General features: G+C 43.3%; 1 protein-coding gene across 1 annotated transcript; it reads right to left on the bottom strand.

Moving 5' to 3' along the window:
- Positions 1-16,154: 16,154 nt before the first annotated feature.
- NKX3-1 (NK3 homeobox 1) lies at positions 16,155-19,182 on the bottom strand. Its single transcript, XM_063930354.1, has 2 exons — positions 18,747-19,182; positions 16,155-16,621 (listed from the first exon to the last, which is right to left on the bottom strand). The coding sequence occupies exons 1-2, from the start codon at positions 18,967-18,969 to the stop codon at positions 16,200-16,202; spliced, it is 645 nt and encodes a 214-aa protein (XP_063786424.1). The 5' UTR covers positions 18,970-19,182; the 3' UTR covers positions 16,155-16,199.
- Positions 19,183-25,929: the final 6,747 nt, after the last annotated feature.

Genomic DNA, 25,929 nt, shown 5'->3' with positions numbered 1-25,929 from the left:
GGAGGCAATTGCTGGTGAATGTCTCCACGGAAGAATTGATTATAATTCATTTTGATGAACATCATCTTCTCCACATTTTCTGGAAGTAACCTCGTACGCCGATTGCTGACAAGGTGAGCGGCTGCACTAAACACTCTTTCGGAGTACACACTGGAGGGGGGGCAATTTAGGTAAAATAAAGCCAGTTTGTGCAAGGGCCTCCAAATTGCCTCTTTTTCCTGCCAGTATACGTACGGACTGTCTGACGTGCCTACTTGGATGCGGTCACTCATATAATCCTCCACCATTCTTTCAGTGGTGACAGAATCATATGCAGCGACAGTAGACGACATGTCAGTAATCGTTGGCAGGTCCTTCAGTCCGGACCAGATGTCAGCACTCGCTCCAGACTGCCCTGCATCACTGCCAGCGGGTAGGCTCGGAATTCTTAGCCTTTTCCTCGCAGCCCCAGTTGCGGGAGAATGTGAAGGAGGAACTGTTGACGGGTCACGTTCCGCTTAACTTGACAATTTTCTCACCAGCAGGTCTTTGAACCTCTGCAGACTTGTGTCTGCCGAAAAGAGAGATACAACGTAGGTTTTAAATCTAGTATCGAGCACGGTGGCCAAAATGTAGTGCTCTGATTTCAACAGATTGACCACCCGTGAATCCTGGTTAAGCGAATTAAGGGCTCCATCCACAAGTCGCTCTGTTTTAGCTCCTCCTTCAATCTCTCCAGCTTCTTCTGCAAAAGCCTGATGAGGGGAATGACCTGACTCAGGCTGGCAGTGTCTGAACTGACTTCACGTGTGGCAAGTTCAAAGGGTTGCAGAACCTTGCACAACGTTGAAATCATTCTCCACAGCGCTGAGTCAGGTGCATTCCCCCTCCTTTGCCTATATCGTAGGTAGCTGTATAGGCTTGAATGGCCTTTTGCTGCTCCTCCATCCTCTGAAGCATATAGAGGGTTGAATTCCACCTCGTTACCACCTCTTGCTTCAGATGATGGCAGGGCAGGTTCAGGAGTGTTTGCTGGTGCTCCAGTCTTTGGCACGCGGTGGCTGAATGCCGAAAGTGGCCCGCAATTCTTCGGGCCACCGACAGCATCTCTTGCACGCTCGTGTCGTTTTTTTAAATAATTCTGCACCACCAAATTCAATGTATGTGCAAAACATGGGACGTGCTGGAATTTGCCCAGATGTAATGCATGCACAATATTGGTTGCGTTGTCCAATGTCACAAATCCCCAGGAGAGTCCAATTAGGGTAAGCCATTCTGCGATGATGTTCCTCAGTTTCCGTAAGAGGTTGTCAGCTGTGTGCCTTTTATGGAAAGCGGTGATACAAAGCGTAGCCTGCCTAGGAACGAGTTGGCGTTTGCGAGATGCTGCTACTGGTGCCGCCGCTGCTGTTCTTGCTGCGGGATGCAATACATCTACCCAGTGGGCTGTCACAGTCATATAGTCCTGAGTCTGCCCTGGTCCACTTGTCCACATGTCCGTGGTTAAGTGGATATTGGGTACAACTGCATTTTTTAGGACACTGGTGACTCTTTTTCTGAGGTCTGTGTACATTTTCGGTATCGCCTGCCTAGAGAAATGGAACCTAGATGGTATTTGGTACCGGGGACACAGTACCTCAATCAATTCTCTAGTTCCCTGTGAATTAACGGTGGATACCGGAAACACGTTTCTCACCACCCAGGCTGCCAAGGCCTGAGTTATCCGCTTTGCAGCAGGATGACTGCTGTGATATTTCATCTTCCTCGCAAAGGACTGTTGGATAGTTAATTGCTCACTGGAAGTAGTACAAGTGGTCTTCCGACTTCCCCTCTGGGATGACGATCGACTCCCAGCAGCAACAACAGCAGTGCCAGCAGCAGTAGGCGTTACACTCAAGGATGCATCGGAGGAATCCCAGGCAGGAGAGGACTCGTCAGACTTGACAGTGACTGTGTAAGGAGGAAATTGACACTGAGGGAGTTGGTGGTGTGGTTTGCAGGAGCTTGGTTACAAGAGGAAGGGATTTAGTTGGCAGTGGACTGCTTCCGCTGTCACCCAAAGTTATTGAACTTGTCAATGACTTCTGATGAATGTGCTCCAGGTGACATATAAGGGAGGATGTTCCTAGGTGGTTAACGTCCTTACCCCTACTTATTACAGCTTGACAAAGGCAACACACGGCTTGACACCAGTTGTCCGCATTTCTGTTGAAATAATTCCACACCGAAGAGGTGATTTTTTTTTGTATTTTGACCAGGCATGTCAATGGCCATATTCGTCCCACGGACAACAGGTGTCTCCCCGGGTGCCTGACTTAAAGAAACCACCTCACCATCAGAATCCTCCTTGTCAATTTCCTCCCCAGCGCCAGCAACACCCATATCCTCATCCTGGTGTACTTCAACAGTGACATCTTCAATTTGACTATCAGGAACTGGACTGCGGGTGCTCCTTCCAGCACTTGCAGGGGGCGTGCAAATGGTGGAAGGCACCACCTCTTCCCGTCCAGTGTTGGGAAGGTCAGGCATCGCAACCGACACAATTGGACTCTCCTTGGGGATTTGTGATTTAGAAGAACGCACAGTTCTTTGCTGTGCTTTTGCCATCTTAGCTCTTTTAAGTTTTCTAGCAGGAGGATGAGTGCTTCCATCCTCATGTGAAGCTGAACCACTAGCCATGAACATAGGCCAGGCCCTCAGCCGTTCCTTGCCACTCTGTGTCGTAAAATGGCTCATTGGCAAGTTTACGCTTCTCCTCAGACGATTTTGATTTAGATTTTTGGGTCATTTTACTGAGCTTTATTTTTTGGGATTTTACATGCTCTCTACTATGACATTGGGCATCGGCCTTTGCAGACGACGTTGATGGCATTTCATCGTCTCGGCCATGACTAGTGGCAGCAGCTTCAGCACGAGGTGGAAGTGGATCTTGATCTTTCCCTATTTTACCCTCCACATTTTTGTTCTCCATTTTTTAATGTGTGGAATTATATGCCAGTAATATATCAATAGCAATGGCCTACTACTATATATACTGCGCACAACTGAAATGCACCACAGGTATGGATGGATAGTATACTTGACGACACAGAGGTAGGTAGAGCAGTGGCCTACTGTACCGTACTGCTATATATTATATACTGGTGGTCAGCAAACTGTGCAAAACTGAAATGCACCACAGGTATGGATGGATAGTATACTTGACGACACAGAGGTAGGTAGAGCAGTGGCCTACTGTACCGTACTGCTATATATTATATACTGGTGGTCAGCAAACTGTGCAAAACTGAAATGCACCACAGGTATGGATGGGATAGTATACTTGACGACACAGAGGTAGAGCAGTGGACTACTGTACCGTACTGCTATATATATAGTTATACTGGTGGTCAGCAAAATTCTGCACTGTCCTCCTACTATATACTACAATGCAGCACAGATATGGAGCGTTTTTCAGGCAGAGAACGTATAATACTGGTGGTCACTGGTCAGCAAAACTCTGCACTGTCCTCCTACTATATAATACTGCTGGTCCCCAGTCCCCACTATAAAGCAATTAGCACACTGAGCACAGATATTTGCAGCACACTGAGCACAGATATGGAGCGTTTTTCAGGCAGAGAACGTAGATATTTGCACTTGCAGCACACTGAGCACAGATATTTGCAGCACACTGAGCACAGATATTTGCAGCACACTAAACATAGAAACTGAGAGGACGCCAGCCACGTCCTCTCACGATCATCTCCAATGCACGAGTGAAAAATGGCGGCGACGCGCGGCTCCTTATATAGAATACGAATCTCGCGAGTATCCGACCGTGGGATGATGACGTTCGGGCGCGCTCTGGTTAACCGAGCAAGGCGGGAGGATCCGAGTTGCTCGGACCCGTGCAAAAGAAGGTGAAGTTCGGGCGGGTTCGGATCCCGAGGATCCGAACCCGCTCATCACTAGGCCTTACACACCCATTAACGGAAACAGCAGGCTGGGAAGCAAGTAGAGAATGGGGCCTCACCGCTCTAATTGTGTGACCGCCGAGGTAGATGATCAATAATAATCCATGGTGAAAATCCCATGATATATACTAAGGAATACATATGATACTAATATCTCTTTGAGGTATAAATGTACTTTCTTTCATTATTGTGCATGTACTAAAGGATTACACTAATACTATTAACCATGTCTGAGGGGGATGCAAACAATTTGCCGGCTGTCGAGATCCCAGTGGTAAAGATACCAACGCCTGAATCCTGACAGCCGAAAATGCCGACAGCTGGCATCACGGCGCACAGAGGCTATTACCACTCGTGGGTCCACACGACACCCATGGAGTGAGAATAGACTGAGCCCGCAGCATGGTGAACACAGTGAGACCGCAAGGGGACACTTAGCTCTCACCCCACTGTCGGCATTCTGGCACGCGGGATGCCGCTGTCAGGATCTAAACAGCCGGCATCCCACCCGCCGGTAAATAGTATGTATTCTGTCCAAGGAGCTGATTCAGTCAAGAGTAGAAGCTGCTGGATTGATGCATTACCTCACGGAAGGCTGATTCTGCTTACAGGATGGAGGCACTTGCAGGATCAGCCTGTAGCTCGTGAGTAACTGAATTCAGACCCAAATGTCTAAAGTTTATTTAATATACTAACGTGAAATAAATTATCAAGTTCATTAAAAAAAGAAAAAGAATAAAGGTATACGTGGAAATGTCTAAAAAAAATACAGGGTGTATATAGTAATGTAAATGTACTTTATTTTTGCCATTTATATAGAATCCAGCATTTCGAAGAGGAGAAGCTGCTTACCCTTTTGATAGATGGAGCAGATGTGTGTGTGTGTGTATACATATATATATATATATATATATATATATATATATACACACATATACACACACACACACATATATATATATATATACAGATGAAGGCGGCACGCGGATATATCAGGCTCCATAAGCAGGTTAAATATCAACGTTTTGGATTTTAATCCGTCATCAGGATATATAAACAACAATAAATAAGGTCCTTAAATACCTTACACCACCACGTGTAATCACTGCACAGCGCAGGTTCCGGCATGACGGCGCCCACCGATTGCATCATCATTCCTCACCCGTAGCCATGGTGAGCTAAAAACAAACAAACAACATACCGTTCACGGACTTGACAGTAAAAGAATGCAATCGAAGTACAGCAGGTGTTTTCAATAGTATGCGCAATAAACTCGGAGTGCAGCTATATCAAGTGTAAAAAGAGGTGTATCCCACACTACAAAAAATATGACAATGGAAAAAGGAAACTTTCACATATGACAATAGCGCTCACCAAGTGACATGCAAAAGTGTGTGAACAACTGGTATAAAATGCATTCACCCTTAATAAAGGTATTCCTCATTGGTGAAATGAATGGAGGATGGAGATTCACTCTAAGGGATCCTCATAACAAGCATCAATATTCAGATGGAGCAGATGAATTCCCAAAAATCTGAAAGATAAGTGCCTCTTTCCCCAATATGAATGGGCATAAAATAAGAGGCACCATTAAACACAGACCATAGTGTAGTAGTTTTGATAAAAACACGCACTGGTGCATTAAAACCAGTGCGTGTTTTTATCAAAATCCTCCATTCATTTCACCAATGAGGAATACCTTTATTAAGGGTGAATGCATTTTATACCAGTTGTTCACACACTTTTGCATGTCACTTGGTGAGCGCTATTGTCATATGTGAAAGTTTCCTTTTTCCAGTAAAAGAATGCAGACAATAGCTGGAATATACATAGTTTAGCAGAATCAAAAAACATAATCAAGTAATTAACAAAAAAAACACATGTCAGAGAAAGGTTAAATCTTAAAGATGCTGAAATATAGCCATTTATGCCACGGCCAATATGTTTAAATGATGCAGGAGACAGTCATCTCGCACACATAACACATCAGTAACAATGACTCAAAAATAACCAATATAATGCTACATCAAATTTATAAAAAATGTATAAATAACAATTACAGTATCTATTGTATTGCTTTTGGAAGAAGTGTATAAAGAGAGCCTGCTTCTGGCCTAGAGAGACACAAGACTCACAAAGTTATCTATCAGATGACCGGGGACCGGCCGGGTTGCGCAAGCTTGTCCACTCAAGTATGTACCATTGAATGTAGCCATTTACTCTGTATATTGTATTGTATTGTATATATTGTAACCCCCTTTCAGCAATAATCCACTGTGGTGTCGGAACCCAGTGGTTTAACTACAGACTGGTGTCGTGTATTTCTTTCCCTGCTAAGGTTTAAAGTGTAATAGCATCACACTGCATTGCTGCATAAGGTTTAAAGTGTAATAGCATCACACTGCATTGCTGCATAAGGTTTAAAGTGTAATAGCATTGCATTGCATTACTGTAAAGGTTTAAAGTGTATCTCTGGGTGTGTGCGCGCTGTGTGTACTTTGTACCCCCAGCTCGGCGTTTGTACGCTAAGTCCGTACAGTGATACGGGACTCCGTACGCAAACAGTGTATAAAGTACGTAGCGTGTGTACTAGGTTTAGCGGCCGCAGCGGCTCCATGGTAAAGTGTATTCTAAGTGTGTATAGAAGATATAGCTTTTCGTTCCTGTATATAAATCAACATTATCAACACACACTGGTGGCGCTGGGGGGTGTTTTAATTTACACTTCCCCAGAGGCTGCTAATGTCTGCAGCCTCTGGTGGGAGGTCCTGCTGTGCTGACCAATAGCAGTGATCGACAGCACGGCAAACACTGGGGAAGGGTGCAAGTAGGCAGAAGGACCTACTGGTCCCTCTGAGAGTAGCAGCTGCAGGAAGTTTCTCTTTCCTGCTGCTGCACATGCTATGTATCTGCCTTGTAGCATCATGTGTGACTAGATCATATAAGGCTCTTGCTGGTGTGGTCGCATCTGATGCAACCATAGCAGGCAAGTGGTTCATAGAAAATACATCTGGTACCTATCTATCAGGGATACATAGATTTACATTAAGTCAAACTTTTCATTATGTTCAACAAGTTGTACACAAGCTATCGCCAATTGATTGTAACAATGATTTAGATATGGTATTGAGCCAACCCTTTATAGCTAAACACGCAGTGACGGTACACTATAACCTATTAAGAATGATAATAGATGTAACCAAAGTGAGGAAAGGAATAGCAAGATGAGATAATATTTTTCCTAATACTTAGATACACTGTTTAAAACATGTGTGACATAGAGGAGATTTATGTTCCCAAAATAGACATGAAGTGGGATTGACAAATTCAGATGAGTGACTGAAATATAAGGAACAAAGGGCATCAATTTACCATAGTTTATGGGAATGCCCTGTGATAAATTACTTTTGGAAACAAGTATAAAAATGTGCATATACACACTTGGTAGAGTACTCACCTTTAGCAACAGGATGGGCAATACTGGGGGTTTTTGACCCGAAATGAAGGTTTACCAAAGAAAGTAAAAAACATACAACAGTATCAGCAGTGGCTAAAAATGTTTATATTATAACAGTGAATTGATCCTAATCCCCCAATATTTACCATTATTTTTAAATTAATTATTTTGTGTATTCTATATGGAATGGATAGAAACTTTAACACAGAGAAAAATATATAGAAAGGTTGTTTGAAACACGGAGGGGGATTTATTAACTCGCTGCCTATTTCTTTGAAGATACAGCTACATAAATGTTTTGTGAAAACAGAATGTTATGAAACCTATTGTCATGATTGACTAGATAGGGATAAAACATGAGAATATTATCATTTTAAAGATGTAAAATAAGCCACACCTGGAACAAATGGATATATACATTCATAAAGAATGTATCATTTGCATATTTATTGTTATGATGATATAATAAATATATGAATTTGTATAATTAAAAAGAATTATATGTAAGAAGATTTTTGTACTGAATGGTTTGCTGAAATTAATAAAGAAAGGATTATATATAAATATGTACATACAGTATCTATCTATCTATCTATCTATCTATCTATCTATCTATCTATCTATATATATATATATATATAGCGTGTAACCGGCACTCACACTTCTTCTGTTCATGCCACGGTGCTCATTCCATAATGTGTATAATCAATCCAGAGTACGGCACTCAGCGGTCTTAGTCATCCAGAATAAATCACAGCTTAGGCAGCATAAGCTTTGCAACGTTTCGGCTTTTTATTAGCCTTTTTCAAGCAGCATAACCAAGATGTACCATGAGTACAAAACAGCAGAGCTACTCACAGCGGAAGTAACATACCTGTTCGCTGGCTGCCCCTTAAATGCTCACATGCCGCCCAAACTAACATGATCCCGGCGTGCGTTCCAGCAATCCCGTGGAACGCATTCGGATCTACACAGCGCTTCCGGTTCCGGTCATGTGCCATTGCGGTCCAACACCCGACGTGGATCGCACCTCGGGGCCGGCGTCGCACCTAAGCACACTCCCACCGGGGCATTATATGCAAATGAGAGTTTATTTCACAACACACATAAGTATTATAGCACTGTTTAATCCAAAGCACACTCACATCACCTAAATAGGTACGGCGCAAATAGCGCCACTTGCGGCTCATGTGTATAAAACAAAAATACTGTGTGATAGTAGTATTACCATATTGCATGAACCATATACACCAGTGTTTTTCAACCACTGTGCTATGGTACACTAGTGTGTCCTGAGCAGTCTCCAGGTGTGCCGCCATAGAAGCACAGCCAGGCCCGTCAGTGTTTTGCCGCTACTGAGGCCCTGGAACGATCATTACTGGTGGGTTTAGTGGTTGCAGAGCCAGTTCTAATTTTGGGCCCGGGCAGTGTTGGGCTCTTCTTGATTTCTTAGATGTGGCTCAGGAGTTACCTATGGAGAAGCTGCGACATGACATCCTAGGATACGCAACCGCACCATGCATCACCATTATATTTGAATGTGCCTTGGCAATATTTAAATCTTGTTCAGTGTGCCGCGAGTTGTAAAAGGTTGAAAATCTCTGATATACACAGTGCAGCTCGGTGATCATGGCACTCACAGCGCCACCTATGGCTCCAACATAGAGAACATTAGCAGATAGATTTATACTGGCAATGAAAGGGCAACCAGCGAAGCTCAAAAATCTACACATCATAATCACAACAATTATACACACAAGACAATACAAACAGATAACATTTAATAAAAACAATGTGGTAGAGCATATACACTACTGTAGTGGAGCACATCGAAAATGTATAATTTTTTGAAGGAAAAAACCGTATGTAGGTTATAGCCATTATGGTATACAACCTTTTATAATAGGGTTATAGGAATTCTTTAAAGCAACAAAGCTTATATTCATAACAAAAAATCCCCTATATCAAAAAACGAAAAGAGTTTTGAAGATCCGCATTTTGGAGCATATGAGAAATATTAAAAATAAAGTGACAAATGACAGTGTTCATAGGCACTTTCTGGAGTGTCATGCCAGTGACCCTACAAGGGCCCTACTCACTGGCCGACCCGCCGCCGAGCTGCCCGACGGCGGATACGGCCGACGAGCGACCCGGCGGCGGGGGGGCAGTGACGGGGGGAGTGAAGTTTCTTCACTCCCCCCGTCACGCGGCTGCATTGAAGTGCAGGCAAATATGGACTAGATCGTCCATATTGGCCTGCATGCACAGCCGACGGGAGACCAGCGATGAACGAGCGCGGGGACGCGCATCGTTCATCGCTTAAGTCTCCACACTGAAAGATATGAACGAGTTCTCGTTCATTTATGAACGAGATCGTTCATATCTTTCAAAAAATCGGCCAGTGTGTAGGGCCTAGGGGCTAGATACAGAGGGATAGAAATTGTACTCCCTAATGACAGGGGGGGAGACAGGGAAAAAGATTTGCTAAGAAGGGAAACGTATTGGATCATCACCTTAGGTACTTTATCCCCTCGGGGGTTAGATGAAGGAATAGAGATTACACCATTCATCTAGATAAGAGAACAGTGAGAATGTTTTTAGACATCATGTATCCAGCAGTCTTGGTGTTCGGTCATTGATTGATCCCTCTACTTGTGAACACTAACTAATGGAACCTGAGCTGCACGGAACTCGGGGGGTACATGAGACCCAGTGGCAAACGCAGGATTTGCATGGGGGGGTTTCCAGAACTGGGCGGAGCCAATCACGGGGTGGGGACTGAGGTGACCCAGTATATGCTGGGTCCGTAAAACTAGTGTGTGTGTGTGTGTGTGTGTATATATATATATATATATATATATATATATACATACATACATATATCTACACATATATATATATATACATACACACACACATACATATATACATATACATAGCATATTAAACATGCATACATATATATATATATATGTACACACACATACAGTACACATATATATACACATGTATATATATATATCATATCTGTGTGTGTGTGTTTATATGTATGTATGTATGTATGTATGTATATACATGTGTATATATTTATGCACATGGATATATATGTACTATAATTAAAATAAAGTAGACTTTTATTGTACTTGCAAGTGCCACCAGGAAGACAGCAGGCTGCAGAGGACGCTAGACAATCATTAATAAAACTCATGCAGCTATAAAAAAAAAAAAAAAAAAAAAAAAAATTTTTTTTTTTTTTTTTTTTTTTTTTTTTAGTGGAGGGGGGTTTCTGGGTACTCGGAAACCCCCCCCTGGGTGCGCCACTGAGACCAGCTATTAAGGTGCTTCATAATTAAAATGGAACTTTTAACGGAAGATCTAATGAAATATAGTTCCTTTTAGAGTGTGAAATAAATTATTCACACGTGTAGTATATATAAAATCCACTAATGAATGAATTGCTCTATGTGGAGAAATAGAGAGCCGAAGGAGTTCCGTTGTAGCTTAAGGTTCGATAGGTTAGTGAATGATTGTATCTTGCAATGTGTCATTTCTAAACTGCTTTTAAAGTGCTGCTCAAACCATTGTTTAAAATATTGTGTTTAAAATATTGTGTTTAAAATGCTGTTTATGTTTATGGAGAAATAACCATTTTTAAAATGTCTCCAGTATATGTACATATAGATAATAAATTGGGGGGTGTAAGCTGATATCAATATAAATTGAAAATAGTAGGAATATGATGAGAATTAGATTGTAAGACATGTTTTTCACCGTATGCTACAGGTTTTTCAAATAATGGTTTGCGCTGTAAGCCTGATTGCCCAAATTGATAACAGATGTTGTATAATTAAAAATAATTGGTAGCGCACGGAAGGATGTATATAACGCCAGGAAATCCAGCCCTCTGATGAAGTGTTTACGAAACGCGTTAGAGCAGGATTCCCTGACGTCACCAGGTGCAGTGTCTTCCATCCAACTCACTCCTACTGTGGTCCGACACGTCCGAGCTTGCTGTGAGAGAGCTGGCAGCGTGGGGCAGGTATCCGGGAGGAGGAAAGCGGAGAGCGAGGGGAGCATTGCCTGGTGCAGTATGATATTTTAGCCATGTGGTAATCAGTCCACAGAGATCGTTCTTATGGGCCCTCATTCCGAGTTGATCGGTCGCAAGGCGAATTTAGCAGAGTTACACACGCTAAGCCGCCGCCTACTGGGAGTGAATCTTAGCTTCTTAAAATTGCGACCGATGTATTCGCAATATTGCGATTACTAACTACTTAGCAGTTTCTGAGTAGCTCCAGACTTACTCTGCCTGTGCGATCATTTCAGTGCTTGTCGTTCCTGGTTGACGTCACAAACACACCCAGCGTTCGCCCAGGCACTCCCACCGTTTCTTCGGCCACTCCTGCGTTTTTTCCGGAAACGGTAGCGTTTTCAGCCACACGCCCCTGAAACGCCGTGTTTCCGCCCAGTAACACCCATTTCCTGTCAATCACATTACGATCGCCGGAGCGAAGAAAAAGCCGTGAGTAAAAATACTTTCTTCATAGTAAAGTAACTTGGCGCAGTCGCAGTGCGAACATTGCGCATGCGTACTAAGCGGATTTTCACTGCGATGCGATGAAAAATACCGAGCGAACAACTCGGAATGAGGGCCATGGTACTGGAGAGGATTACCCTGTGGGAGTATATACCTGTATGTCTAAATAAATATTTTAAATGCACTATGGAGCGCTACCTCTTCTTGTTTTGACAGAAATTTGCATTGGTTGGACATCGGTGGTGAGGAGGTTTCAGTGGCAGGCAACTTAATCGTTTGAATATTGGATGGACATTGTGCTTGTTAAATTTTATAAAAAAGGTGGAAGGACTGGTTCCCACCTGTTTGTGGTTTTATAGTGTTGCAGTAAGCGCTTCACTGGGCGCAGAGTAATTAATTTATTAAGCGTGTGATATATATATATATATATATATACACACACATGCACGCACATACATACACATGTACACGCACACATATAATGAAACTGCAAGGGATGTGTCTGTACATAGCATTTTTTTTTCTGGGGGGGTGTGGGGCAATATACCTCTAGGGACTGTTTATGAACTATGGAGGCAGAAAAAAAATTCAGAATTTTTCGTCTGTCTATTCATTCTGGGATTACGCAAAAACGACTTGATTAATTTGGATTGCGTTTTCACTATGGTATAGCTTAGCAACCTAGAAAGAAACAGAGGAGCAATAAAGGAAAGAAACAGACACTTGACTTCCAGTGCGCAGCATTGCACTGAAAGTTGGTGTTCCGATCATGCTTCTGCGAGACTTGACTCCACCTAAGTTATGCAACAGAACTGACTTAAAGTGATTGCTCTGCAGAGGATCCTAATTGAGAGGTCGAGTATGGGTGACTGGCACTTGGGATCCCGCCGGTCACCATACCGATGCCGGGATCCCAGAGATTAGAATGCCAGCAGGGGGGTGAGCGCAATGAAGCATTATGCGGGCTCACTGCGCCGCCACACTGCGGGTTTGGTGGCAAGCACATGTTCTAATCCCACTATGAGGATGTTGTGGACACCCACGAGTGGGAATAGTCCCTGTTAGCTGGCATGCCAACTGTCAGGATTTTGAGGGGTGGAATGTAGGCGTCAGTATTGTGACTGGCGGTCACATAACTACATCCCCTAATTGCGGCAGTGGTTCTAACGGGATGTGGTGCAGGTAAGACTGTGTTTACACCACAACAACAATTTTCCTTTTCAATCCTAGCGCCTGCAGTTTCCTGTAAGCTTCGCTAGGACAATTTACACGCCACAGGGGCAAACGCTCAGGGCTGCAGGTGTAGATCTCAGGACCAGCTGCTTCTCCCATAGGCAGCTTTAAGTGGCTTGCTCACGTGTTAGTAGTCCCAAACATCTTTTTGTGTTAATCCCTGAAGGAAAAACTGCAAATGTTGTTTACAAAGAAATTTTGTGATTAATGTCTACAATACAAAATATACATCAAAATATTAGATGGCACTACTGTCTGTGTAAAATGAGTTCCACTGATCAATAAAAGACATCCACGAGAATGCTAATATATACTATTTGTGATTGAATAGAAGCTGCTGTACAAACTTTGGTAGGACAAACTGAAAATTCTTGATGGGGCAGCACCCCTAATGACTAAATAGAAAACAGCAGAAAACTGCAAATAACACAAACACACATGAAATGTATCATATAACCAGTATAGACATCTTTATTTACAAATAGGGATATATGTGATGGCGATACACATTCTGTTTAACATAAGATCGTTTGGCACCGATAAATCTGCACTTTGGTTTGATAACCCTTTAGTTACCAGGTGGATAACAAAGCTATACAGCAAGGCACTTTAGCTAAACCTAAATAGTTATTTCCCACATTCCCCAGTGGTGGGTGTCTGGTCTGGGGAGTATGAGAAGCACATTAACATGAGATTTATGAGAGAGATAAGTGTTATCTTCAGCTACTGTAATGATCCTATTAGTGCAGTACAGAAAAGAGGAGTGGTAAGAAGTATGGTGCTGTAACCCATAGATTGTATCAATCTGTCTCCTCTAGACTGCAAAAATCTCACATTTGTGTGGTTACCATGGGTTACAGCACATCATAGCTGTCTGCACTAAGGGCCGTCTTTTCGTATGGGCTCAATGGGCTCTTGCCCAAGGGCCCCAGGAGTATAAGGGCCCTATGTTGATAGCTGAGGGTCCCCTCTTTCCAGGAGTACCAGATTTTTGAAAATCGGCCCTAGGGAACCGGAGATATTCGACTTGAAAGCAGTGGTCCTCATCCAAGCCTGTTAATTGCTCTTCCCAGCCAGATATCTCAGGTTCTGTTTGACTTACAATTTTTCTGATGGTATACAACAAAAGCTAGGACTCTCTCCTTTTGGTGGACACCGCAGCTTGTCTCTGTTATGCCCAGAACCAGAGATATCAGTCTTCAAGCAGCTGGCCCCTGCTCCAGCTCCAGAAGCCTTATATGCAGTTTTATATTTTTGTTGGTGAATTGCTCTGGCTCCTGAGCTCTGATCCCCAAGTCCCCAGACCCTCCTGACAGGTGGGATTCTCTAGTTTTTTTTATCCCATTCAAAGCTAAGAAATCTATTTTCAGGAACTTGAGATATCTGCAGTCAAGCAAGCTGCCCTCCCACCGGAAAATGGTGAATATTAAGCCCACTCCACTATCCACCCCTCCCCTACGTATTAAACACCCCCTACCACCCTGGAAGTCATGTACCAGGGCACCTTCATTCAGCCCAATGCCACCATCTACAGTTTAGCCCCATCTGTGCAGTAAAGGAGTAATTAGCAGAAATTACTGCTCCAGGTCCTACATGTGAGCGGAAGATAGAACTTCCCCTACCGCCGCTGATAGCACCCCAAATCCCTACCTCTGGAGGATGTATAGGGGGCCCAGTGCATTGCTGTGCCCAGGGGCCTACACTGCTGTTAAGACGGCCCTGTCTGCACTGTGATATTAAAACGGGTGGTCTTCTGTTTGCCGGCGGTCGGGCTCCCGGCGCTCAGTATACCGTCGCCGGGAGCCCGACAGCCGGCATACCGACACTTATTTTCCCTCGTGGGGGTCCACGACCCCCATAGAGGGAGAATAAAATAGTGTGGCGCGCGTAGCGAGCCCGCAAGGGGCTCATTTGCGCTCACCAAGCTGTCGGTAAGCCGGCGGTCGGGCTCCCGGCGCCGGGATGCTGGTCGCCGGGAGCCCGACCGCCGGCCAGCTGTAGTGAACCCATTAAAACAGCCCTAGAAAGTAACATGATTATATTATGTAAAGCAAATGTTTTCTTGTTATATATCAGTAAAAGTTATGTGGTAAGTGAAAAACTGCTGGGAAAATACAAGTGTTGTTTTTATTATTAAGATCTTAATGGTAAATGAATAAATATCAACTTACAAATGAACGGTATAGAACAGTCGGCAGTGTTCCAGCTTTTGTGGAGTGGAACTACAAGTCCCAGCATATGCTGTCAACTAGACAGTCACCAGTTGTTTACCTTCAGCATAGACAGAATATAAATAATATTGCAGCAAGTCTTTGAGCGGAGGCAGCACTTTGGCTTAATATTACTTCAATAGGTTATAAGTGCACTTATCAAGTAAAAAGTGGAGAACCCATCATTTAAGATATAAAAAGAAAAACCTTATCAAATTATATTAATATTAAATAAGACCTGATACAGGCTGACTCCTCTCATCACAAGAGTTTATATTCAGTACAATTTATTAGACTTCACCGATTAAATGACCCACACTTCTAACCCCCTATTCCCCTTATAGCTAGCCGGAGCTTCCTCAGTCCTTACAGGGCAGTGACCTGAGCGGCGTCAGTATTTGTCTGACAGTCATCACATACACCCCAGATGGGCAAGGTGTTATTATGCAAGCCTCATCTGGACATAGCAGGGCATTTAGCTGGCATGACCAAATCTCTTCCCATTTTGGCTACATAAATACAGTCATTTAGCAGTTTTTCCTTTACATAAAATGCATGTTAGTATTAAAGCAAATTGCCATCTCTACTGCTCAGCCCACCCATACATCAGTGTAATCTCAGCACTGTACTAGCTGATATCACTTACCATGCCCTCAATCCACACACCTAAGAAGCACCCCAAAGTGCCCTACTCTGCAGTGCCCACCTAATGGCAGTATCATATTAAAATTTCCCACTGGATTCATTATGCCAAAAGTCATTATAACCCCCCCCCCCCCCCCCCCAATATATTATGATTTGACAGTCCTGATATTTTGTGGTTGAGATCACCAAAGAGGGGGATGCCACCCTGCCAGGTAATACAGGTAGGGGTAACAGTGGTAGTTCTGATAGAAGCTCATGAGAGAGGTCCTGCTCAGGTCCCCATCCCTACACATGATGGGGAGGGAAGAGGTCTTGTCCAGATCCTCTAGGTCACTGGCCAGCTGCTTCCTTTTGGTTTTGTATCTCCGGTTCTGGAACCAGATCTTCACCTGGGTCTCTGTCAGCTTCAGGCTCTTGGCTAGTTGGGCCCTTTCTGGAGCTGAGAGATATTTCTGGTTGGAGAACTTCCTTTCCAGCTCTATCACCTGGGAATGGGAGAAAGCTGCCCGCGACCTCTTCGGAGGCTGCCTGGCCACTTTCTCCTCTTCTGCTGAAGGCTGCTGAGAGTCATCAAAGTCCAACTGCTCTACTTCCAGATGATCTTCTGTGGGAGGAAACAGAGATGACAACTATTCAGTATGAATAGTACCAGATATGATATAACATAAAATAATAAAAAAAAACTCTTTTCTGGCATACTAGTCTGCTGTGTAAGGGAAATATACATTTATATGACAGTATGCAGTGAGCAACTTATAAATATATATTAGATCAACTAGGAATATGTGAGATTTTCTAAAGCATGCTCTTAATAAAAATACACATTTACTCAAGTATAATCATATCTCCAACTATTGCAGTACTCAACTGTATTGGATCATGTCTGCTCATATGTTGTTAAAAAGCATGTAATGCCATTTTAATAGGATACATATTTAATGACGTATTGTCTGTTTTATGTGTGTGTATATATATATATATATATATATATATACACATTTTTTTACAGAACTACCTATCATTTTTGCCTACTGCTAATGACAATGCCTGTATATTTCACTAGAATCTTTACTGTCCCTTTCTAACTATTTTGGAAAAGGCATTAAATTTGCATTGTGTCTGTATTCCTGTAGTTGCAATAACACTTTCTCATTTCAATGTTTGGTTTGTTGAGAATATAATACATATGCCTGAACAGCAAATATCTGTTTTCTTTCTTTCATATTTTTAAACATAACACAATCACTAGTTCTTTTCAAAGGAGTGTAAATTTGACTATAATTGTAATAATGTATTTACAGTAATGTACAAAGTCAACCACTTGGTGATCCGCTTTTTATCCTGTAATGCGGTACTTGTACATGTATAGCATTAATGTATTCACGGAATGTATAATCCTGAAGTTTGTCTTGAAACTAGAAAGTTTGGTACAAATAGGAAATAACACCATACTCGGTACTAATTGTTTCATTCGTTACTTCATTAATTGAATAATTAATTGAATTGTATTTATCCAATGGGGTTAACAACACTTGCACATTATTTTCTCTGTCATTATGATACAAAAAATACTGACATATTACTGTGATTTATCCAAGGCCACCCATAACTAATAGTGTAGCATCAGCTACTGTACAACAAAACTTATTTCGATTTACATATTAAAATCTTATTATTTGACGGTCAGTACAAGTGCTATATTACATAGGTCAGAATGTTACGCCTGGCAGCACTATACAGGTATAATATGTTTGACTATACAATGCATCACAATATACAGTTAATTGCTATTATATACAATGCATCACAATATACAATTAATTGCTATTCTATACAATGCATCACAATATACAATTAATTGCTATTCTATACAATGCATCACAATATACAATTAATTGCTATTCTATACAATGCATCACAATATACAATTAATTGCTGTTCTCTACAATGCATCACAATAAACAATTAATTGCTATTCTATACTATGCATCAATCTACTTTTTAACACATTACTATGTATCTCTATACAATGAATCACTATTCTATGTTATAAGTATCACTTTACTATGTATCACAATATTATTTGTCACATTACTAAGTATAACTATTGTATGTATTATTATACTGAATTACTATTCCGCGTTTTTGTTTACTATGTATCACTTTTCTATATATTGCTATTTTCTGTATCACAATACTCTAAACTTTGTACCATTAGTCACTATATCACCATTGTGTGAATGACACTACTATATATCACTGTTCCATGTATCCCCCTATTCGTTCTTGCGCAGATGACTAAAGGCATATACTGTACGTGGGTGTATGTGTGGCTGTGATGACTAAATATTTACTGGTGAATTAACAATGACCCCTTCGCCCTGTTCAGGTTCATTTAACCTGTAAAAACAGTTTGTCAGCCCCGTGTCTGGTGGGACAGATGCGGGGGAGGGGTCCCTGTGTGTGGGATGGGGGCAGCCCAGACAGCGGAGGAACACATCTATCTGCACTGCACTCAGGGTCTATTACTGCATCTGTAGTATAATAATCACAGTATCTAGGCGTACAGAGGTCACTGTAATGTCACCTAGATGCAAAGGCAATGCTATAGATCCTTAGGTAGGTGTCCTGTGGCTTTCAGGTGCTGTGGAACTACGAGTGCCAGCATGCCCTTTATAATTGCACAACAGCCGGGGAGTCACAGTACATGGATGCAGTACAGTACTCACCTTTAGTCTCCATGTGATGAGCCCCCACTGAGTATTGGGGTCTCTCCGTGTCTGGGTCACAGCTGTCACTTTCTGACTCCCCAGTGGGGTCCTTGCTCTGGTTTCCTTCTTGCACCCCTAAATGTCTGTCCCTACTTTTGCAGCCAAGGTCTGCCAGGATGTCCTGGATGAGAAAGGAGGTGAGAGGCCGGGATGCCATGTCCTGTGGGGCTGGCTGGGACATCCACGGTGGCTCACAGAGGATGCTGGTAGGTGCTGCGGGGGAAGGGGGCAGGGGCTGGAGATAGGGATATATGGGATCCTACAGCAGATGCTCTGGATAGTTACCATGAGAAAGTATAATCAGAAGAGGGTGTATGTGGGGTTAGAGTGCCCCCTGATTATCTAGTGTTGACCCTATCCTGTTCTGGCGTCTCCTCTTATCTCTGCTCCTTATTTCTCTCTCACCTTCTCCACCTCCTTTACATATAGCCCTGGTGTCCTCCTATGTAAGGCTCTGATTGGCTGATCTCACACCCCTGTTCTCTGCTGGTTGGGTGAGCTCACACCCCTGTCCTCCCAGTGGGTGCACCAGACAGGTACAGCAGTAGCTACTGTTACACCCAGGGGAGGAATGCACCAAATCCAAATCGCACTCCCATCACAGCAGGCAGAAAAATTGCCAGGACTGGACACAGGACTGTGTGTGTGTTATACACACACACACACACACACACACACACACACACACACACACACACACACACACACACTATAAATAAATATATATATGTCTGTGTGTGTAATATAGATATACTGTACATACATGTACATGCATATATATGTACCACACACAGACAGAACAGCCCATACCATGTACAGCCAGCTCAGGTGCTGTATGCAGGCGTGCTGGTCGCACAGGTGATATGTGTAGCTGGAGTGTAATAGTAAGTAAGGAGATAATTGTATCCGCTGATCCTATCACCAAGAAAGTATTATCTTCTCAGCAGTAATTAGCGTCATTATCTGCCGGTCCTGGGACTGCAGTGGTTATTGTGTCAGTAATCCTTTTATAAGGCACCGCGTGCTTACACTGACTGTGTTTCCTGTACATATCAGAGGAATGACAGGTACCAGAGCGGTGTGCGAGGAGAGACCGGCGGACAGACTGCAAAGGGAATATGGAGATTTTATTATAAAATATTCATTCTAAAATATATCTGGTGGGATAAGAAATAAATATCTTGATTGTTATATAACATGAAACATCCTTATGTACAGACAGGTGATAGATTGCCATTTGTATGTAAATCTATTTTGCAGCCGCTTACTGCATTACTTTAACAGAATATGGGGTGTATTTACTAAGCCCTGGAGAGAGAGAAAGTGGACGGAGATAAAGTATCAGCCAGTCAGCTCCTGTCATTTTTTAAACAGGCTGTAACATGGCAGTCAGGAGCTGATTGGCCGATTCTTTGTCTCTCTCCACTTTATCTCTTCAAGGGCGGGATGTATTAAAATACATCGCCGCCCCTCGCCGCCCACTGCAGTGATGCTAATCGCATATGTACTAATATATGCTATTAGAGAGGACCCCGTAATGGGTGTGGTATTGAAAGTTGACAGTAACTAGGTCGACAATGTCTAGGTCGACCACTATTGGTCGACAGTAACTAGGTCGACAGGGTCTTTAGGTCGACATGTTCTAGGTCGACAGGTCAAAAGGTCGACATGAGTTTTTAATGTTATTTTGGTGTCGTTTTCTTCGTAGAGTGACCGGGAACCCCAATTAGGGCACCGCGTCCCCTCGCATGGCTTGCTTCGCTCGCCATGCTTCAGGCATGGTGCCTTCGCTCCGCTACCGCTTCGCTCGGAACAGATTACCATTCCAATCATAGTCCACGTGGATCGTTAAGTATGAAAAGGTTCAAAAAAAGAAAAAAATTGTGAAAAACTCATGTCAACCTTTTGACCTGTCGACCTAGAACATGTCAACCTAAAAACCCTGTCGACCTAGACACCCTGTCGACTTAGTTACTGTCGACCAATAGTGGTCAACCTAGACATTGTCGACCTAGTTACTGTCGACTTTCAATCCGGATCCCCCCCGTAATACCTGTGAGAAGGTCTCCATCATCTCCCAAGGGTCTCTGTCACCTCCCAGCCCCGGAGGTGACGCCAGCAGTCAGTCCCGGGCTCCTCCTCCTCCTCCCTACAGCCAGAAGGACCTCCGGCTGTGTTGCTGGGGGAGGAGGAGTTTAGGTTCTGGGACCACGGGATGCCTGCACACAGGTATGCTGGGGGGGGGGGGGGTTCGGCGTGAGCAGTGTGGGTTGGCGATGGTGGCGGGATACAGTAGGAAACCCATAGACTTCTATAGGGTATCGCCATAAAAAGGTGGCGATACCCTCGGCGTCGAAAACCTGGCGGCCGGGGGTCTGTACATATGAAAATGTGGTAAAACCCATGAAAACGGGTTTCTTACCGCATTTTCCCTTTCGTATGTCCCGCCCCGAGGCTGTTGTAAGATCTATGACACATTGGTACTGATTCATAGAAGTCGTCCGCAATTGCATCTGCGTTATGGCCCTGGATAAGAGATGCACGTTAGTGCGTTGGCAGCTGTGATCCCGTAAGCAAAGCTTTGCGATAATGTACAAATGTCACTGGTACCATGGGGGTGATTCAGACCTGATCGCATGCAGGTGTTTTTTTTTTGCAGTGCTGCAATCAGGTAGTTGCCGCTTACAGGGGAGGGGGTAGTTGATGTGCAGGGGTGCGAATGCTTGTGCAGAGAGCTGCACTAACCAACGTTTGTGCAGTCTCTGCACAGAAAGAAAAATGACTGATTGCGCTAGTTTGTTCAAGTGCGTTTGTAAATGAAGACACTTGCTTTAATATATAACCCTTCTGGTTTTATTTATATATATATATATATATATATATATATAAAAATGTATATCTATTAAAAACAACAATATATATACCAATGTGAGCTCACTTAATTGTTATACACCTGTTATTACTTTATATATGCTAATTCTAAAGATAAAAATAAAAAGTCAGATTTAGAAATGGAATGTAAATTCTTATATGTGCGGGCATATAGCACTTCCACACAGACCAATAGTCTCTCCAAATATCTCAGTCTTTTGAATATAAACACAGTTCAACTTTAGAACATTGTCCCATAATTTGTAGATATGCAGCTTACCGCCGCGGCTGTATAAACAAACATTTAGGAGTCTCTCGCTGTGCAGTGGCAAATGACAACCTCCTCACGCTTGTTCTGTAGCGGCAGCCGCTGTCAGTCTCAGCCTGCTCGACGTGCTGGAGCCGCTTGTATGTGGACGTCAGCAAATTGGACTCCCAGCGTTAGCTGGCTCACCGTGTTATCTCTGGTGCTGGCTCAGCTAGCAAAGCCGGTATCTGGAGTCGCGTTGGCCGTCCTTGGCTCCCAGCAGTGTAGAGCAGATCCAGGTATGGGATATCCGTAGGAATGATCAGCAGGATCGCGTTTCGCACACAGGTGCTTTTTCAAAGAGTAGCACCTGAATAAGTTTTTCGCAGTCTCTGCACAGACCAGGACTTGCTCAGCTGCTGCGATGATTCGGCCAGGAGCTGACATCAGGAATCCTCCCTCCAAACGGCTAGGCACGCCTGCGTTTTTCCGGACACTCCCTAGAAACAGTCAGTTGCCACCCACAAACGGCCTCTTCCTGTCAATCTTCTTGCGATTGCCGGTGCGATCGTTCTTAGTTAAATCTGTCACTGTCCGGTGATCCCCGTCGCTGGCGGCCCACGTGCCTGCGCATTTTGGAGCATACGCATGCACAGTTCAGACCCAATCACACCGCTGCAAAAAAAGCTTGCGTTCGATCTGGTCTGAATGACCCCTTATGTTTTCGGCATAGAGGATCACAGTCGTAACCTGAGACATACCATGGAAACGGTCGTGACATGCTGTGCTTTTGCTGCCACTCCCCATTTCCTCCCACAAATGGTCACTGCCTGTCACTCAGTTTGCGAATAAAAACTCTCTGCAACAGCTGTAACAAGTGGAAAAAATGTGAAGGTTGTGAAGAAGATGGCGCTATTATGTCTGTGACGAGAAAGATTTGCAAAAAAAGAGGGAGACCCAGGGAGGGGTATACTTAACGTCTACTGCTGAGATTCTTTCTTCCCAGATGTGATCTCTTCTCTGGATACTTGGATGTGCTCAGAGATCCATGGATGAAATAATGAAAAGAAAGAGAAAACGTGTGTAGGAATGTCTCAGATGATGATATATGTTGTAGTTCTTATAGTGACATTTTTTCAATAATCAAAATACATGAACAGAACTATATCTGATGGTGTTTTATAGTTGTAATGACTGTATAATGACGTGCGTACCTCACTTACATAGTGAGGAACAAGTTGAAGCACATCAAGGTATCTTTACATAGCAACTAAGTTTTTTCATACGAAAAAAATGTGGATATGGCTGCTGCGTACCTCACTTACTCAGTGAGACGAGAATTGGTGCATGTAGCAGTTTCTTTATCACATTAATGGAAACAGATTGAGGCGCATAGAATTTTCTCATATAGACAGTATGGGTATAGTGTCTGACCACAGCGTACCTCACTTACTTAGTAAGCGGGGAGTAAGTGCATATAATGGTTCTTTAACACGTGTGATAAGGCGTACCATTACTCACGATGGAAAGGATGGGGATCCTCATATCATGGTATCTTTACATCAACCACGCCGGTATCTCGATTTATAGCCAGCAAGAAAAATTTATTTTACAAAACACAATAAAGGAGTTAAAAATGAATAAAATTCCAGCATTGAGCAGGGGAGATGTGCAGATCTGATAGGGGGACCCTCTGTTTGGAGAGCAGAGTTCCGGTTCTGTGCTCTGGGTCGAATTTCTAGCTCAGGAGGCCTTGGTGTAGGTGGACTTCATGTGCTACTCTGATAAGGTAAGACCCCACTCTATATTCATTTAGAAATTCGACCTAGAGCACAGAACCGGAACTCTGCTCTCCAAACAGAGGGTCCCCCTATCAGATCTGCACATCTCCCCTGCTCAATGCTGGAATTTTATTCATTTTTAACTCCTTTATTGTGTTTTGTAAAATAAATTTTTCTTGCTGGCTATAAATCGAGATACCGGCGTGGTTGATGTAAAGATACCATGATATGAGGATCCCCATCCTTTCCATCGTGAGTAATGGTACGCCTTATCACACGTGTTAAAGAACCATTATATGCACTTACTCCCCGCTTACTAAGTAAGTGAGGTACGCTGTGGTCAGACACTATACCTATACTGTCTATATGAGAAAATTCTATGCGCCTCAATCTGTTTCCATTAATGTGATAAAGAAACTGCTACATGCACCAATTCTCGTCTCACTGAGTAAGTGAGGTACGCAGCAGCCATATCTACATTTTTTTCGTATGAAAAAACTTAGTTGCTATGTAAAGATACCTTGATGTGCTTCAACTTGTTCCTCACTATGTAAGTGAGGTACGCACGTCATTATACAGTCATTACAACTATAAAACACCATCAGATATAGTTCTGTTCATGTATTTTGATTATTGAAAAAATGTCACTATAAGAACTACAACATATATCATCATCTGAGACATTCCTACACACGTTTTCTCTTTCTTTTCATTATTTCATCCATGGATCTCTGAGCACATCCAAGTATCCAGAGAAGAGATCACATCTGGGAAGAAAGACTCTCAGCAGTAGACGTTAAGTATACCCCTCCCAGGGTCTCCCTCTTTTTTTGCAAATCTTTCTCCTCACAGACATAATAGCGCCATCTTCTTCACAACCTTCACATTTTTTCCATTAGAATTTCTTGGACTAAATTGGGATAAGTCCAACTGTGAAGTAAAGAGGCAGCCACTTGTCATTTGAAGCGCCAAGTAATACTCCAAAAACCCCACACTCTACCAACAGCTGTAACAAGTCCGCCACAGCACATGGGCACCGCGACTTAGGTGCATGAGTACGCGGCCGATAATCGATCAACTGCGTAAACATGCATTCCATCCATCTCTGAATTAGGCGCTATGTGCGCAGAAGTACATATGAATATTTCCCCATATTCAGCGTTGGATGCATCTAAGCGGCCACTCGCCCCTATCCATCCTCTTATGGAAGTAGCTGTCATAGATTGCGAAGGTGGCTGATTAGAAGGTGGTATCCTCTGCAGGTCTGAGGTGCACCTTCTGATGGGAGGAGTTACGTGGATCACAGACATTCCTAGCTAAGTGTGGGTTAGGTACACAAGTGTGCCTCTTTACTCATTAAACAAGACTTCGTTATGCAGGACAGATTATTTTAAGAGAATTGATGGAGGATTGAGAAGGTGCATTTTGAGAGATAGGGTGCAGGATCATTCAGGATCCTTCTGGATATGAAGGAACATGCTGCATCCCCAGTTGATTCAATATAGGATGCAGTTTGTCCCATATTGTTTGCACAGAGGTGCAGCTGTGAGGTCAGGCAGCACCTCTCCAGGCTGGTAGGGGAGACACAGGTGGCACCCATCCAACCTCGGAATTGGCACCTGCACCAGGTGTTACACCTGCAGAATTACTGTCTGTCAGCACTGGGCACAGATAGAGTCACCATCCCTGGTGCCCAGGCACGGGTAAAGGACACCACAGCCATTCTATTAGCCCGGGGGTTTCAAATGTCCCCTTTGTATCACGAGTAGCTGCATAGTATTTTTTGCTGGGTTTTATTTTTTTGGAAACGGCGTGGCCACATGTTACAGATTTGGTCATGTCCCTGTGTCCTGTACTTTGGCACAAAAAAGATGGCAACCCTATTGAAAGGTGTTCTCTGCAAAGGGGTGTATCTAGGGTTCCGAGCGCCCCTGGCAAAGTAAAGGACTGGTGCCCCCCCCATAATTGAAATAGGAAAGGCACGTGTGTCAAAAAAGGGGTGTGGCCACTCATTAGTACCCCAGTTCAAATTATACCACACAGTAGTGTCGCTTACTCACATTACACAGCACAGTAATGTCCGTTATTCAGGTTATGCTACACAGTCGTGCCCATTATACACATTATGCCACACAGTAGTGCATTATATATACCAATCCAATGACTGCTGGCACCCCTATGTTTTTTTCATCTGCTCTGGTGCCCCGACCAGTGATACATATTCTTCCAAAAAAGAGACTGG

This window comes from Pseudophryne corroboree, chromosome 6 (genome assembly GCF_028390025.1).
Source record: "Pseudophryne corroboree isolate aPseCor3 chromosome 6, aPseCor3.hap2, whole genome shotgun sequence".
Classification (NCBI taxonomy): Eukaryota; Metazoa; Chordata; class Amphibia; order Anura; family Myobatrachidae; genus Pseudophryne; species Pseudophryne corroboree.
This window is presented reverse-complemented; position numbering and strand designations above follow the sequence as displayed.